The sequence below is a fragment of the Arachis ipaensis genome, chromosome B02 (assembly GCF_000816755.2).
Source record: "Arachis ipaensis cultivar K30076 chromosome B02, Araip1.1, whole genome shotgun sequence".
Classification (NCBI taxonomy): Eukaryota; Viridiplantae; Streptophyta; class Magnoliopsida; order Fabales; family Fabaceae; genus Arachis; species Arachis ipaensis.
In genome coordinates this window covers 105,513,537-105,530,614 of record NC_029786.2, presented here as the reverse complement: position 1 = coordinate 105,530,614, position 17,078 = coordinate 105,513,537, and the positions used below count along the sequence as shown (strand labels likewise).

Sequence of the window (17,078 nt, the reverse complement as noted above, 5' to 3'; positions counted from 1 at the left end):
ATTATTGAATTATTGATACTAATCAGTTTAGCTTATTAACATAAATTATAGGATAGCATAAAAATAATTCAACACAAATTTATTTTATCTACCAAGATTCCGATCCAGAAACTTGCTTAACGTTGAATTATTTCAACTAATCATGTAATAATATCATCGATTTTATTTATTCATCTACCTGTTTATTGTCGTTGTCTTATACATATATATGGAACTGCAGTCTTAATAATAATAATTAAAGGCGGCTAACTTTTGGGGTCTTTATGTTGTACTCATCTTAAATATAATTTTGATTTTTATTAAAGAAAATGAGTTTAAATATTTTGCGTCAATAAATTTATGATAATTTCAAACTTTTTTTTCCTTTTAATATAGTCTAATTTGTAGACTTTTCCAATATTTATTAGTATCAGATATTGTATTGTATAAGGATTAAAAATGTAATGTTAAAAAAATATTATAACTACTAAACCTAACATATTAAATACATATTATCATTATTAAGAATGATGCATAATTAGTGGGTCAATTCTTATAATATTGCATCATTGTCAGTGGAGTAGTTGAAGCCAAGTCACGTCGATAATCAGTCACTGATAATTTGGTATAAAATCTGGTTTATAATGTTTTATCTTATAATTATACAGGATCGCAAAATAAGGTTGTTTCTGCATTATTTCTGGTTCAGATTCCCTACATTTGCCTAATATAACACAACGAAAAAGGTTAGGTGCTGTTAGGGACCAACATTTTTTATCATCATTATAAAAGTCTCGTAAAGTTAATATAGCAGGGATAAGAAAGGAAAACTAGAAATTAACACCAATATATATCCTAGTTTAATTTTGATATGTGATGAAATCTATATTTAATTTATTTAGTCTTTAGAAAATCAAATATGTTGTTCCTCATCACAATATATATAAAATAAATGTTCTAATCTCAAGTCTCAACACATATATTTATAGTTCTAATAATTAATTAAAAGTTGTCCTTGCTGCCTGTGTATAGCTCGTCCGTCGATGAATGTCTTCAAGCTTCTCGCAAAAGACACTCGATGAATGTCTTCAAGCTTCTCGCAAAAGACACTCTGACGCTCAAGTCAGTAAGTGTTTAAGAGGTATAAGAATAATTCTATGAATATAGAATGTAAGACATGAAATAGAAGTTATTATGTGTTGTGTATAATAATTCTATGAATATAGAATGTAAGACATAATATAGAACTTATAGAACTTATCATGTTGCCCCTGAGATTAGATATAGAAGGTTCCTTTTATAGGCATAAAATTGATAAATGATATCCATGTTATGACCGTTTGGTCATTAAGATTGAAATGATGGTCATTAAGTCGATGATGAAGGTGTCGGTTACAAGTAATGAATGAATGATAATTAACGTCGAGTTGTAACTCATAATGCACAATAAAGATCGAGTTATAAGGTGACGGATCAAAAGTAATACACAATTTCTAAATGTGTATTATTATCGAGTATTTTTAAATGTATTCATTCAAATATTATATTTTCATAATAATGTGTTGTGATTTGCACAATAGTATTTTTGGGTTTTGTAATCTGGATGTGTTTCTAACGTTTAATACACACTGATTATTAATGGAAGTAATTATGTGTGTCTGCTGAACTGAAGTCATTCTTTTCTTTTTGGGGTGGTAATGATGGATACGTATGTGGATGGTAGTGAATAATATTCTGATACTTTAGACTCTTTATTTTCGGTCAAAACCTAAACAGTAATTCCTAACAGAAAATGTTAACAATGAAATCCAGACATATATATATATGTGCATGTATAATCCCAGATCTGATCAAGTGATCATAGCGTCCACCAATTTTTTTCTTCTTCTTTGTTTTCTAACGTGAAAGTCCGAAGGCAGACACCAACTTTGATTATATTATATTATATAGTTGATGGTTGAATTGTGTATAAAATTATTCGATGCGCATGTGGAGCTAGAATTAAATAATAGAGTTCAACCTTAGCTTTCAATTTTAAATTTCATGTTTGATATGTAATTACAACCTAGGATTATTTTTAAGAAATTATATATATATACTTGATTACAGCCTATAGTCTAGTGTCTCTTCTGTTTCTTGCAATATATATTAACTAGCTTCATCATCATATATCATACTTGTTTACATGAAATTGAACCACAAAACTTATATTCAACTCAAATAATTTGAATGATAGACTTTTAAATCATAAAAAAATAAATGGATCAAATACTATTTACATTGCTTGAATTATTGTTATTCACTTATTTGTACAAATAAAAAATCTGTCATAAAATTATTGTTTTTCAATATGTAATAAGTGTCGAAGAAGCTAAGCTTGATTCTTAATCTGATTGGCATGCCATGCATATCATTACTCATTGCAATGCAAGATTTGATAGTAAGAATTATGTTGAGGCTAAAAGAAGCAAAGCAACGTTGAATGGACCCACAATTGCATAAGCAAAGCTAGAAAAGCTAATGGCTTTTGCTCCACGAATGCCATGTCCCCTTATGTATTAGAGTATAGATGCTTCTTGTTTTGTTTCTTTCTTTTCCTATTTACCCTACTTTGTGAATATATATATATAATGGATGGACCACTGAACATTCTACTCCGCAATCATAGCTCTTAAATGAGTTTGTGGTGGGTTCTTTTTATTATTGGGCTTCAAGGGAATAGCATTATAGAAGCTTTTTCTCATCATGTTCCCACGGTTCACATACACCCTTATAGATTTCACACACATACACCGCTATGTAGTTTAATTTTCTTTCAATTTTAGGTTTCTTGTTTGAGGCCTACGTATATTATAGGCTTGTGTTGTTCTCATAGGATATTAGCATTTAGCTGGCATTGAAAAGGTTTATGGGTAGTTACATAACATCAAATGTATCATTGAAAGTATGACCTACCACTTTTGTTATGCCATGCCAGTCTTTAAAAAACATTATTAAGAAAATTGAGTGACCCAGCAACCTTCAAGTTCCCCTCCTCCTCCCGGCGGAAAAAAAAAATTCGTATATGTTTCGCACTGGCATGTTTTTCTGGTTAAAAATGATATTTGTACACTAAAATTAGTCCCTAAAATTAGTTACTAATGTATTTATGTATAAATATATATGATTTAATTTATTTTTAATATACATTTGTATTCCAACATATATTTTATATTAATGACTAATTTTAATAGCTGATTTTAATTTAGTGTATACGTAATATAGTCATTTTTTGGTTTGTTGCAAATTAAAATTTATTATCACCTTATATATTTGTTGTAAGAATAAATAACCATTTGTACTCATGAAAGATGAAAACGCTGACATTTGTACCTATACTAGATCAAAACTGAACTTGTACCCACGTTAGATGCCCTCTGTGTGACAAAAGTGCCATGTCTTGGATCTGCACTTGGTTCGTGGTTATCCGACCCTACGTGGCACTCCAACCCTCCAAAATTCTATCTATGTGGAAGGAAACGTTGGTATATGAAAGTGGATAGGGTTCTACGCATCAAATCGAAACCCTAGCAAGTTATCTTTCCTAATTCGAACCATATCCCAAAAATCGAATCTTGTTGAATTTCATATAATGTTAAGTGCACCCACGGTCAGAAAGAATTATCTCGTAACTCCTGGAATGTCTTTGCGCAGATTTAATTCTGCTGTAAATGATGAAAATCGTAGCAATTCTTCAAGTTCGAAGAAGATGAAGGAGAAGAAGCTCGACAGCAGATACTTCTGTGGGAGGGAGATTGCGTTGATGGAGTCTGGCACGATGACGAACCCTAATAGATGGTTCATCAGATGTCCTTTATGAGCGGTAAGGGCCAGACGCTATTATTATTGAGGTGAGAAAATTATTTTTGAATTTTAGTTGACATTTGGGTGCGTTTTTTTTTTTTTTTTTTCATATAAGAGACTGCAAATACTTTGTTTAGGTAGAAGAAATCGAAGAAGAATGAGAGGGCCTAGCAAGATGTTTAGCCAAAAGAAATTCGGAGCATTCTTATGCAAGGCATGATGATGGATTAACTGTCACTAAAGTTAGGGAAAACCAGCAAGCATCATCAATGTTGGCTAGGAAGATAGACAAATTTAGGGTTGAAATTAGGGGTGAAATCAGAAAAATTAGAGTGTTGCTTTCAACCATTGCATTGGGGGTAGCGTTTGTTTATTGTGTGAGTTGTATTTGGTAATGAAAATATAAGATTTGTATAATTTGGGATCTTTGTTAAACATCAGATAGTGAATTTTTTTCCTGATATCAGCATGACATGATGTGTTTCTTACATTTTTCTGTTTTTATTTATTTATTTATTTATGATACATTAACATAGACACCCATGCTTTGAACTTGTTGCTGCCATCTAAGTTGATTTTGATAAAATTTATCTCTAGACAATGCCAATCGAAATGTACATGAATCTCTCTTTTCTACTTAAGGATCCAATAATAAGCTGAATCTGTAACATAGGAACCTGATGGTTTTGGTTTTCAATATATGAGTTTCTTCCAAAATCAGAACAAGGTGCTGTTAGAAGAATGATAAAATTAACAATAAGTTGTTTGAGAACACTTATATATAGTTGCTGCAAGTTCCATTGATTGTCACATAAACTAAAGAAGACAAATATTGACAACTCAAAGCACAACCTCAAAATCAGCATAACTAACTCTACCCTTAAACAGACTATGGAAATGTATAACAAAATACAAGAGTCTTGTATCTCTCTTTAGTATGCTAAAACAACAAAAAGCAACCATAAGTAGTCCACGAGCAATGTTGACTACATCAAAATACGAAAACATAACAGTTTAAGAGTATCAAATTCCTCTCTTGTGAACGTCCACCCACTCATCAAAACACATAGTCTATGAAATTGGGGTTGAGTTACTGCTCCCGCTTAAGACACCATTTTTTGCTCCGCTTGATGCACTTATCCTGCCTCGACCTCTACCTTGACCTCTGCCTCTAACAGATGTGCCTCGGCCTCTAGCACTTGGAGTCACACTAGGTGTGGGCATGAACTGCACGAATCGTGTGGTTGTCCCTGCACTAGCACCTTGCAGTGAATGAGGTGTTGTTTGAAAGTTGTGTGTAGAAGAGGTTGTAGATGGATGGTTGGCAGATGGTGTAGGTGTTTGTGCAGTCGGAGGAGGTCGCCTAACACTTCTCCTTTTAACTTGTTTTTTGGTTGTTGCATTATTTGTTGGAGGTTGTGGTTGTATTATTGCTGGTGGTGACATCGATTGAGGTTGCTGAATTCCAAAGAAAAACCAAATCAAATGTGCGAATAATTAAACAAGTAAAATTAACAAATTAAATAATGCAATGCACTTACCTGTGCAAGTTGGGGTGTTGCGGAACCATTTTCTCCTTCAGTTGCTGCTGCTTCAGCTTCTGCAGCTTCTAATGTCTCCTCCTAATATATTTCAGTCAGCATATCCTCATCTTCATCACCTGCAGGTACTTGCGATGCAGCACTCCCTTCAGCCATTGCTTCATTTCTCTTCTTACAGCTTCTCTTATTATGACCAGCCTAAAAAACAAAGTACTCATTGTAAATTCAACATGAATTTCAGGTAGAGCTCAAGTTCCACAGTATGATCACAAGAATCAATAATTATAGAGTTGAAATAATTTCAACTAAAATTGGTGGATTCACATACCTGGAGGCAGTATTTGCATACAATAGTTCCAATCCTCCTCTTTGTTCTATGAGGGTCACTCTTCGCTTTAGGGACATCATTTCTCTTGTCTCTCTTGAGTGTAGGTCTTTCAATTGAGTTTTTGTACCGTGATGGCATAATGGGTAGGGTGTCAAGGTGCTTCTAGAACTCCTGGCTTGGAACTGGACGCATTGAAGACTGATACGCTGCATTATATGCACCCATGGTGAGCTAGTTATGTGCATACTCTTCGAGTCTTCTGTTTTAGTAAGCTAAAGTAGCACAGACATGTCTAGTAGGGAGAGGCCTCTTTGTTGATCTTCTCTCGTTCACCTTTGGCCATCCCTCAACCTCATCTAAAGGATTGGTTTGATTATTTTGGAGAGTCCTATTGGAGTTAGAGGGTGGAACTGACTCAGGGATTGACTGTGAAAGTGGATTTCTATACAGCTGTGGGATGTATTGGGTTAGTTGTTCAGGTGCAAGAGGTTCAGAGACATTGACTTCAGAGGGCGGGACTGGGTCTGAACCATCAGTATGGGATGGTTGTTGGTCATGCTCAATAGGTGGCTGGGAAGGTTGGGACTGAGTTGATGGTGGCTCCTCCGGTAGGACAGGTGTTGGAGGAAGTTGGAAAATCTGTCTTGCTTCATGGGATGATGAAGGTGTTGGATTTCCTATCTGTTGGGACATTATGACACCATCCTCATTTTGGGCCTTAACATCAGCCTGGTTATTTTCTTCATGGGCCTCTTTCCTGGGCTGGACCTCACCTCTTTTTTGGGCCTCCTTCATAACTTGGACATGACCTACTATTTCAGCATCGTCATCATCTTCCACTACTATCAATCTTATTCTTGGACTCTTCTTTGGAGTTGGAACCCTTTTAGCACAGCTCTTTATTCTCATCTTTGATGGAGTCATATCATTCTCCTCAACTAGCACAGGATGATCCATCGGATGCTCTGTGTAGACATTAATTTTGTTACCGTTCTTCACGGCTGCCTCATACATTTTAACTATGTCCATATCAACCCTTAGTAACCTCAACCCATGATCAAGCTCCTTCCCAGGTTCTAGCCAGTAAAAATCAGTAATAGACGTATATCCAATGTCCTTCAGCAAATCAGATATAAAAAAATCATTGAGGGTAACAACGTTAATCCTCTCAATTTCTATTACTTTTCCACCAATGTAACTAACCTTCCCACATGATCCTCTCTCAAATCGTCATCTATGATTAATAGACAGAGTTATATGGATGGTGGCTATCCCTGAAAGTAAAATTAAACAATACAATAAAAAAATATTGTCTGTAACTGCAGCTTACACAAACCCTCAATCAACTATTCTATCAATTCTCAAACATATAAAATCTAATCACAGGGTTTGGTAAGGTAACAGAATTTGTCTAACTAGTAGCAACGACATATGAAATTAATCATTAGTGGCACGACATACCTCTGTTCTTCACGAATAAAAAAGACTGACGTCTTCGCTGTCAACGAGGGCTCTGCTCGCTAATCTATGCACCATTATTTATTATGTATTCGTGGTGATGGATTGGGAGTGCTCCGGTCGTCTTCTTCGACTTGGGAATGGAGCAACGGCGATGATAAACCTCTGCTAGGGTACAGCAGATTCTCTCGAGAAATGCACTTCTTTTTTCCAAATCCTTAGTGAAAAGCAACGTTCAATTCCACGTAGATAGGGTTTTAGAGGGTTGGAGTGTCACGTAGGATTGGATAACCACGAACCAAGTACAGAATTAAGACAGGACATTTTTGTCACACGGAGGACATCTAGCGTGGGTACAAGTTCAGTTTCGATCTACTATAAATATAAATGTTAACGTTTTTATCTTTCATGAGTACAAATAGTCATTTATTCTTTGTTGTAATTTTCATAATTGGTATGTGATATCCTCTTAATAAAAGATCTACTTTTTTCTTTATGAATTTAATTATTCAGAAAGAGTAATACTATGCAATGCAGGTCTATGTATGGCACACACCTCAGCATGCTCATTTAATTTGAAAAAAAGGCACACACAAATTAAAGCAAATTCTTAGCTTAGCTAAATAATTATCTTAAGAGAGATACGATGACAGATTTAAAAAGAAAAAATTTGACACAAATATAGAAGCTCACAGCATATAGTCACACACTATTCACTAACTAGAACCACAATAAATGACAAGTTATTCTTTTTTATTTGAGTATTTACCCAAATTGGTCCCCAAAGAATTTTGAAGTGGACGTTTTGGTCCCTAACAAAATTTAATTATGTAATTAGTCCCCAACTTTTGTAAACGTCTGTCATTTTAGTCCTTCTGTTAGTTTCCTCCGTGAAATTCTAACGGTAGAGTCCAACGTGTCACGTTCAGGTGATGAGTCAGCCGTTAAGTGCCACATGTTCAATCAAGACAAATTGGTCCCTATTCTGAATGATGCTAAACGCGGCGTTTTGGGAGTAGGGCACGAGGGTGTGTGTCGTTTCGTTAGCTGAGTGGCTTTAAAGGTCCATTTTTGTCTTCCTCCCCCAAAACGAAATTACAACAAGCACCCTCTCTTCCCCTAAGTTTTACAAAGAAATCCACCACCACGTGAACCGGTAGTCAGTCTTCCGACGACCTCGCTGACATTGTTGACTCAAGACTTTGTACCAAACGAAGTTATTGTAGAAGAAGGTTTTGCCGGTCTATCGGTCTTCACCGGTCAGGTTAGTATATCTTTTCTCTATTATGATGCGGATGGTATAGTTGATCATCGTTGCAATTGTTCGAATGTGTTTACCTTGTGTATCTGTTTCTGGCAGTAGAAATTAGTTACTGAAGAAAGTGTTTTTAAGTTCTTCATTACTATGAAAATCAGTTACTGATAAGTGACGTAATGCATGCATATATGAGTTTAACATTAAAAAGATTCAATATTTTGTGGTAAATACACTTTATACATTAATTAATCTAGTTATCACAATTAGGAAATTAAAGTTTGAGCAGTTGTTGTTTAATATGAAATTGCTTTGTATAAGTTTGTGTTCTGGTTTTGACATTTTATTCCATATTTATGGATTGCGGATGACTGATTGGGTTATCCCTGTCTTTCAACATGGGGGAAGTTTTGTCAAAGATAACAAGGGTGAACTACTTTACATTAATGGGAATGTAAAGAGATTTCCTCCTTTGGATCTTGATTTAGTGAATTATTTTGATTTGAAGAAAATGTTTGAAGAACTTGGCTACCATGCATACAAAAAGATGTATTGGTATGACCCAACAGCTCCTAGTTATAAAGCAGGCCTACATCCTATATATGGAGACAAGGAAATCAGAGAGATGTGTGACAAAAAGAGGGAGGACAGAGAGACGGATGAATTGTGTCTGTTCTTTGATCATCCAATTATGGAAGATGTTGATTTTGAAGATAGCGATGATACTGATGAGCATAGTGAGGCCAAGGTCTTGTCTGATGAACCAATTTTTGACAACGATAGCTATGATAGCTATGAAAGTGCTGAAGACGAGGCGTATAAACCCCCACCTCCAGGATTTGAGGATGACATCGATGATAGCTATGATAGCTTTGAAGATGAAGAACTCATGAAGAAAACAAAGAGAAAAGGTGGCAAAAGAGATAAGGGTAAGAAGAAAGCTATTGGAAAAAAGGATAATGCAAGGAAGATGGCTGTTGAAAAAAGGGATAATGCAAGGAAGAAAGGTGGGCCTAAACAGACTACTAGGCCCAATGACAAATATGGGCCCAATATAACTGTTGGGCCTACTCTTACTAATGGGTCTACTCCTACTGCTAGGCCTAGTCCTACTGCTGGTGGGTCAGAATTTGGTGTTGGACCGGGTATAGCAGAGGAAGGGGATGACATCTTTAGTGATGAGTCTGATGGTTTAGGATTTGAGTCAGAGGGGTTTGATACACCTCAATCATCAGACAATAAAGGAGATGATTTTGATTGGCCCCAATTCAATGAGGAAGCAGACTTTGGTGATGTGCATCTCCAATTGAACATGGAGTTTGCCACATTGGAGCAATTCAAGCATGCCTTAAAGGACTATACTATTGCTGAAGGAAGGAGGATTTTTTATGTTAAAAATGATAATAGAAGAGTTAGATGCAAGTGTGCAAGTGGGGAAGAGAAGGCTATGATTGCAAAGGCAAAGTTCAAGGCTAAATGTAAGGCTAAAAGGAAAGAGACTGATGCTGCAGAAGTGGATAATTCTGGAGAGAATGGAACTGCTATTGTCCCTAGCAGTGATGATAACGAATGTCCCTGGCTGATTTATTGTGCCTGGAATAGTGCTATAGGGTGCTACCAGATTAAGACGTATGAGCCTAAACATACTTGTGCTAGGGAATTCGGGTCTAACATGGCTGATCAGAAATAGGTGGCTGATAAATTAGAGAAGAGGTTATTGACCCAACCTCACATGACTCATGGAGAAGCTTTTGATCATATTAAGATAGACTTTAATGTGGTGTGCAGTGGCAAGATGATTTATAGAGCTTTAAGGGTTGCTAGGGAAAGGTATGTTGGGAATGAGAGGGCTCAGTATGGAAAGTTGAGAGATTATCTCACTGAAATACACAGAAGAGTATTGGGTGAAGACTGGACTACTATCTCCAGAGCCACCCATCATTAGGAGACCTGCAGGCCGCCCCACGAAGAAAAAAAGGAAGGCGGACCCTGTTGAAGACGCGTGTGATGGAACAAAGGGATGACGAACATTCAAGGTTACCTGTCAAAAATGTGGCGAATCTGGCCACAATGCAAAAACATGCAAGGGACCACCAAGGCCTAAACCCCCACCAAAGAATAAAGGTAAAAAAAAAGGTAATGGAAATGGATCCACCATTGCAGCAGGGTCACAGGAAGAAGTACAAGTAATCCTATCAGCCCCTCAACTACAGCCACAGGTACCTTTCTAAATTGGATTATATTCGATGCTTTGTATGCCATTCATGTACTTACTTGTCTTGTTACTTCGTCTTGTGTTAGGAGCAAACTACTAACTCATCCAACCAAGTTGCATCAACAACAAGTTTTAGGCCTCTAAGACCCAAACAACAAATTCTGAGACCTCATGTAGCTCCGGTCACTACCCCAACACCTCCTATGAAGCTTGTTTCGGCTCCAAGACCTTTGCCTCCACCAAATTTAACTCCTCCACCTACAGCCCCATTTGCTCCAGTGCCTAGGTCACTCCATCCGAATCAGATACCAAGAATCTCTCCGGAAACAGTTGTTGCTACAAGCTCTGGAACTGCTGCCAGAATATTCAAGTTCATGCCTACACTAGGACTCAACCTCCAAAAGAAGAAATGATATTGCTCTATGATATCATGCTGATTGTAGTTATGTTGTTTAGTTTATTAAGATCCTTTTGTAACAGATTATGGTTATGTAGTGCATTTATGCAACTTTGAGCTATGCTTTTGGAATGTATCTTTAATGCTAGCAACAGATATAAACTAGCTAGGAGTAAGTTTTTTGTTGGAATATTCAGAACTTTGATGCTTGATTTCAAATATATGAAATTATGGTTATTAGACTATTTTGATAATTATGAGTGATGTGATTTGTATTAAATCAGGTTTTTGAAACATTATTTTTGTGAATGCATATGATTCTAATATTGGGCAAAGAAATTTCATTACACAATTCTGACAGACTATAATATTAGCAATTACACTTTGATCAATTATTCAATTACAATATATCCATACATAATAAGCACTTAATTCCCTTTTTTTTCTACCTAACTATATCTTTCCTAAAAAAATACAAACCAAAAAACCTAGCATGAAAAAGAACACATTTTTTCATTGACTGCTCCACTCCCTCCTTTTACTTATATTCTTAGTCTTCTCTAATTCATCTACCAAATCTTTCAACTTCTTCACCCTCTCTTCCAGTACAATATTATGCTGGCTATCTTGCATTTCATGGGAAAAAATTTTGTCAAACCATATAAAAAATTCACAGTGTGGAAGATTCTCCTACATTGAAGGGGAAAATGCACAAAATCAGAGTTAACCCATGAATTTTGCAATGCATAAAGAAGATACCATACCCAATGTTTCTTACCCTATAATAAGGACAACCAAAGAAAGGTCTTCTTGGGTTCTTATCTGTTCCAGATTCCACAACAATGGCATAAGCTCCACAGTGGCATCTTGGATTCTCCCCTCTTGCAATTTCAAATTTGGGGCCACCTGAAGCACTGCTAGCACTACCATCTCCGCTACCTCTAATAACTCGTTGACGATAAGAACTTGCTGAATTTTCTCCACTTGCCATGGTTACACGTTTTCAGAGTAGCACACGAGGATGATTATGACCTTCACACCATTATTTTAGGATTTAGGGCATCATACAAGAACAAATTTGTAGTTGTATTTCTAGGGATTATTTTGTCTTTCATCCCACGTGATGTTTAACAGCTAACTCAACACCTTAACATGACACGTTGGATTCTATCGTTAAAATTTTACGGAAGAAACTAACAGAAGGACTAAAATGACGAACATTTACAAAAGTTGGGGACTAATTACATAATTAAATTTTGTTGGAGACCAAAACGTCCACTTCAAAATTTTTTAGGGATCAATTTGAGTAAATACTCTTTTTATTTTCTTAACGGGATTTCAAAAGCTCCATATGATTAATTGAGAAGTAGCGTGTTTGAGGCCCTTGGAGTCATTATTAGTAGATGATCTCTCAATTCTTTGTGTGGTCTTAGATGCGAATTGAAGAGAAAGAAAGGAGAAGATTTAAATAACTATATATATTCACATTAACAGTTGTATATAAGTGATTATTTATTTTTAAAAAAGTATAAGTAGACAATGAAAATATTAAACAATGTGAACAATGAATATATCGGATGTTCAATTCAATAGGTGTGCGAATGATTATCTTAATATTAAAATTTAAGTAAATAATTTAAGAATATAATGTATTTTTATTTTATTAGACCAATTTTAGAATTTATTATTCACATTATTCACACAAAATCATTGTCTGTCTTTTATTTTTATACATTTTCATGTAAAAATTTATGCACAAATGACATGTGAATAGTAGTCAATATTAATCAATTATCCATTTTTTTAACTAAAAATCCGGTAATGCTGACTTAATAAAGATCCAAGCATGCTGGGATCGTCGTGTTTTTCATCAAGGCAATTAAAGCACGTACGGGATAAGAAGGATGTTATCTGTATCTGTTGCCAGCCACGTAGAAAAATAAAGCAAAAAGGTTTTAATGCCATGCAACTACCATCTATTCAATTTTCAGTTGCCTGTTCCATCAAACTCCCCATTTACGCATACATCCACATATTAAACTTAATTATCAAATAAATATCATTCACAATGCATATACAGGTTTAACATTATCATCAGAAAACTCCTTGTTTTCAGACTAGTTTCAACTTTCAACCAAAATATATAGAATCATGACGATATTTTCTTCTAATAAACTCCTGCTTTTCACGATGATCCTTTTCATCCCTTGTTGCCACTCACTTCATACCATAACCATAACACCAAACCAACCCCTCAAAGACGGCCACGTTCTTGTCTCCGAAGACAAAGGAACCTTCGCACTCGGTTTCTTCAGCCCCGCAAATTCCACAAGCCGCTACCTTGCTATATGGTACAACAAAATCTCACAACAAACCGTTGTTTGGGTTGCCAACAGAGACACTCCCCTTAACCACACTTCAGCTGTTCTCTCCATCAACAACCATGGAAACCTCGTCCTCCACCACCAAAACACCACCCCAAACCTCAACCCTCTTTGGTCCTCCAACGTCACTCTCTCATCTACCAACACTTCAGCCAAGCTTCTCGACACTGGAAACTTGATTCTAATCCAAAGAGGAAGAAGCAGCAACAATAATAGCAATAGCGACGATTTTGTTGTGTGGCAGAGTTTTGATTATCCCGGCAACACACTCCTTCCCTTCATGAAACTCGGATTGGACCGGAAAACCACCTTGGACCGGTTCCTCACATCATGGAAGTCCCAAACCGACCCGGGATCCGGGAATTTCACTTTCAGGATCGACCCGACAGGGTTCGCCCAACTGTTCCTGTACAAGAACAAGACAGCTGTATGGCGGGTCGGGTCATGGACGGGTGAAAGGCTGACCGGAGTGCCCGAGATGACTCCGAACTTTATCTTCAACATTAGCTTTGTTAGCGACACAAAGGAAGTTAGCATAATGTACGGAGTGAAGGACCCCAACGTGCTCTCCAGGATGGTGCTGGACGAGACGGGTCACGTGAGGAGGATGACGTGGCAAGCTCACGAGCTAAGATGGTTCGAATTCTGGTACGCGCCCAAGGAGCAGTGTGATAACTACAGGCAGTGCGGCTCAAACACCAACTGTGACCCGTATGAGGAGGACAAGTTCATGTGCAAGTGCCTGCCGGGGTTCGAGCCCAGGTTCGAGAGAGAGTGGTACCTTAGAGATGGGTCAGGTGGGTGCGTGAGGAAGGCTAACGTGTCCACGTGTCGAAGCGGGGAGGGGTTTGTTGAAGTGGCGCGTGTGAAGGTGCCGGATACTTCGAAGGCGCGTGTAGATGCGGGATTGAGCATGAAGGATTGCAGGGTGAAGTGTTTGGGAGACTGCTCGTGTGCGGCGTATACGAGTGCCAACGAGACTACTCACACTGGCTGCGTTACGTGGCATGCTAACATGGAGGATACTAGGACCTACACACAAGTCGGCCAAAATTTGTTCGTACGTGTCGCTGCAATTGAATTAGGTACCTTTGCTTCTTTTGCAAGAATGTCACACTTCACACTTGCCTTGTTTCTTCACTAATAATCACTATTTGCAGCTCAATATGCGAAAAATCGCCATGGTTCTCTAGGCAAGAAGGGGATGCTAGCACTTTCAGGAGTTTCAGCTTTCTTATTCTTGTTTCTGGTGGTCATGTTGGGCTATTGCTTTCTGAAATCCAAGAAACAAGGTAAGTTAAGAATTCTGCTCAAACTTGTCTTCATGCCTACTTTTCAAGTTGTTCAAATTTCATCATGGCAGGGAGAAGAACGGATCGCAAGTATTCATTTCGTCTTAGTTTTGAGGACTCTACCAATCTACAAGAATTTGATAGTACGCAAAATTCAGATTTACCATTCTTTGATCTAAGCTCAATAGCTGCTGCAACAGATAATTTCTCCCCTGACAATAAACTTGGTCAAGGTGGATTTGGTTCTGTATATAAGGTACCCTTTCTTTTCTTCTTAAGTTATACAATTCTTCTAAGTAGATTGAAAATTTTAGGTAGAGCAATTAATAACTACCATGCTGACTCTTACTAATTACTTCAGGGGCTATTGAATAATGGAAAGGAAATTGCAGTGAAGAGATTGTCTAAAAATTCTGGACAGGGCATAGACGAGTTTAAAAATGAAGTTGTTTTGATTTCAAAGCTTCAACATCGAAATCTTGTGAGAATCTTAGGTTGTTGCATTCAAGGAGATGAGAAGATGCTAATATACGAATACTTGCCTAACAAAAGCTTAGATTCTTTTATTTTTGGTAATGTCTTCTTCTTACCTTTGTTTGAATAGTACTTCAGTTCTCACTTTGAGAAAACCCTGTCACTTCCTAATCCAACAACATGCTTCACTTACACAATTTTTAACGTTTTGGCTTTTGAGTACAGACGAATCTAAAAAGTCACAGTTAGATTGGAAGAAACGATTTCAAATTATATGTGGAATTGCTAGAGGAATGTTATATCTTCATCATGATTCACGACTAAGAATCATTCATAGAGATTTAAAGACTAGCAATGTCTTGTTAGATTCTGAATTGAATCCTAAAATTGCCGATTTTGGAATGGCAAGAATATTTGGCGGAAATCAAGTTGAAGCAAATACTAACCGTGTTGTTGGAACCTAGTAAGTATTACTTCATAATCCAAAAACATTAAAATTAGCTTCATTTCATTGCACGGTTACTTGTTAGTTATCTCTTTCTTTTTCGGATAACTGATAAAATCTTTTATATATTTTGTTTTTAAAGTGGATATATGTCACCGGAATATGCTATGGAAGGACAATTTTCAATTAAGTCTGATGTATATAGTTTTGGAGTTTTGCTCCTAGAAATCATTACGGGCAGAAAGAATAGTGGTCAATACGACGACATTACTACGACAAATTTAGTCGGCCATGTAAGTTTAATTTTACGAGAATCATGGCTCCAATTTAAATTTGAGAAGGAGCCTTAAACCTTTTAACAGAAAGTGTGCATATCAGAACTATATTGATCAACTAGTAATTTGAATTAATTAATTAATGCAGATATGGGATCTGTGGAAAGATGGGAGAGCCATGGAGATTGTTGATGAATGTTTATTGGAAGAGTCGTCATGTTGTGAGCATGAAGTCCAAAGATGCATACAAATTGGACTTTTGTGCGTTCAAGATTACCCCACAGACAGGCCATCAATGGCAGCAGTTGTTTCCATGATGGGAAATGACTCAGCCCTTCCTTCTCCAAAACATCCAGCATTTATTTTCAAGAGGGGCAAAAATTATGAGAGTTCAGATCCATCGACCAGTGACGGTGTTTATTCAGTCAACGACGTAAGTATGACCATCATTGAAGCTCGCTAAAGGCCCCACAACGCTCTTTAATTCCGTTCATACAATAATCCGGTATAGAAATAAGTATATACTCATTTGCTACACAACTTTTTCGAACACCATGAACAATCATCAATCAAATAAAATCACATTATACCTCCGAATTACCCACTTAAATCTTAATATTAGAATAACTATCCGTACACATAGTGAAATGAACATTCGATATATCTATTGTTCACATTATTTAATATTTTTATTATCTACTTATATATATATATATTTTTTTGGTAAGCTCTAATACATAGAAATTCGTTTGCTCTTAATTATAAACAAATAAATATTCTCTTTTTAAAAATGCGAAATTTGTAATAGTTAGTTGCTGAGCATAATTGTGGCCAAGTATCATTATCTGCATTGACAATTTCTTGGACGATCCGCTACATCTGTTGTTACTACTATTAAACAGTCCCACAAATGAAGAAAAAAAAAGGCACCACTTTTGAATTGGGAACAGAAACATATATAATACTGCAATCTGCGTTGCTCATCAAAATGTCAAATAAAAATAAAGAAACCGCTGTTATATATTAAGAGCCCTCAATTTAACTGAAGATAAGTTTAGTCACCAAAAAAAAAACTGAAGATAAGTTTCAAGGATTCAGATGCTCTACTAAGCTAAAATATATATTTAGCTCGTAATTTCATATTTGATTTTAAAACTCCTTTTTTTTGGTATTTATAATTTTATATAAAGAG

General features: G+C 36.3%; 2 protein-coding genes across 2 annotated transcripts; one reads left to right on the top strand and one right to left on the bottom strand.

Moving 5' to 3' along the window:
- LOC110269330 lies at positions 11,530-12,007 on the bottom strand. Its single transcript, XM_021117105.1, has 2 exons — positions 11,795-12,007; positions 11,530-11,706 (listed from the first exon to the last, which is right to left on the bottom strand). Exons 1-2 carry the CDS (start codon positions 12,005-12,007, stop codon positions 11,530-11,532), a joined length of 390 nt encoding a protein of 129 aa, XP_020972764.1.
- Positions 13,067-16,483, top strand: LOC107626243 (G-type lectin S-receptor-like serine/threonine-protein kinase RKS1). Its single transcript, XM_016329081.2, has 7 exons — positions 13,067-14,485; positions 14,561-14,692; positions 14,764-14,948; positions 15,054-15,264; positions 15,392-15,629; positions 15,754-15,904; positions 16,035-16,483. Exons 1-7 carry the CDS (start codon positions 13,168-13,170, stop codon positions 16,347-16,349), a joined length of 2,550 nt encoding a protein of 849 aa, XP_016184567.1. The 5' UTR covers positions 13,067-13,167; the 3' UTR covers positions 16,350-16,483.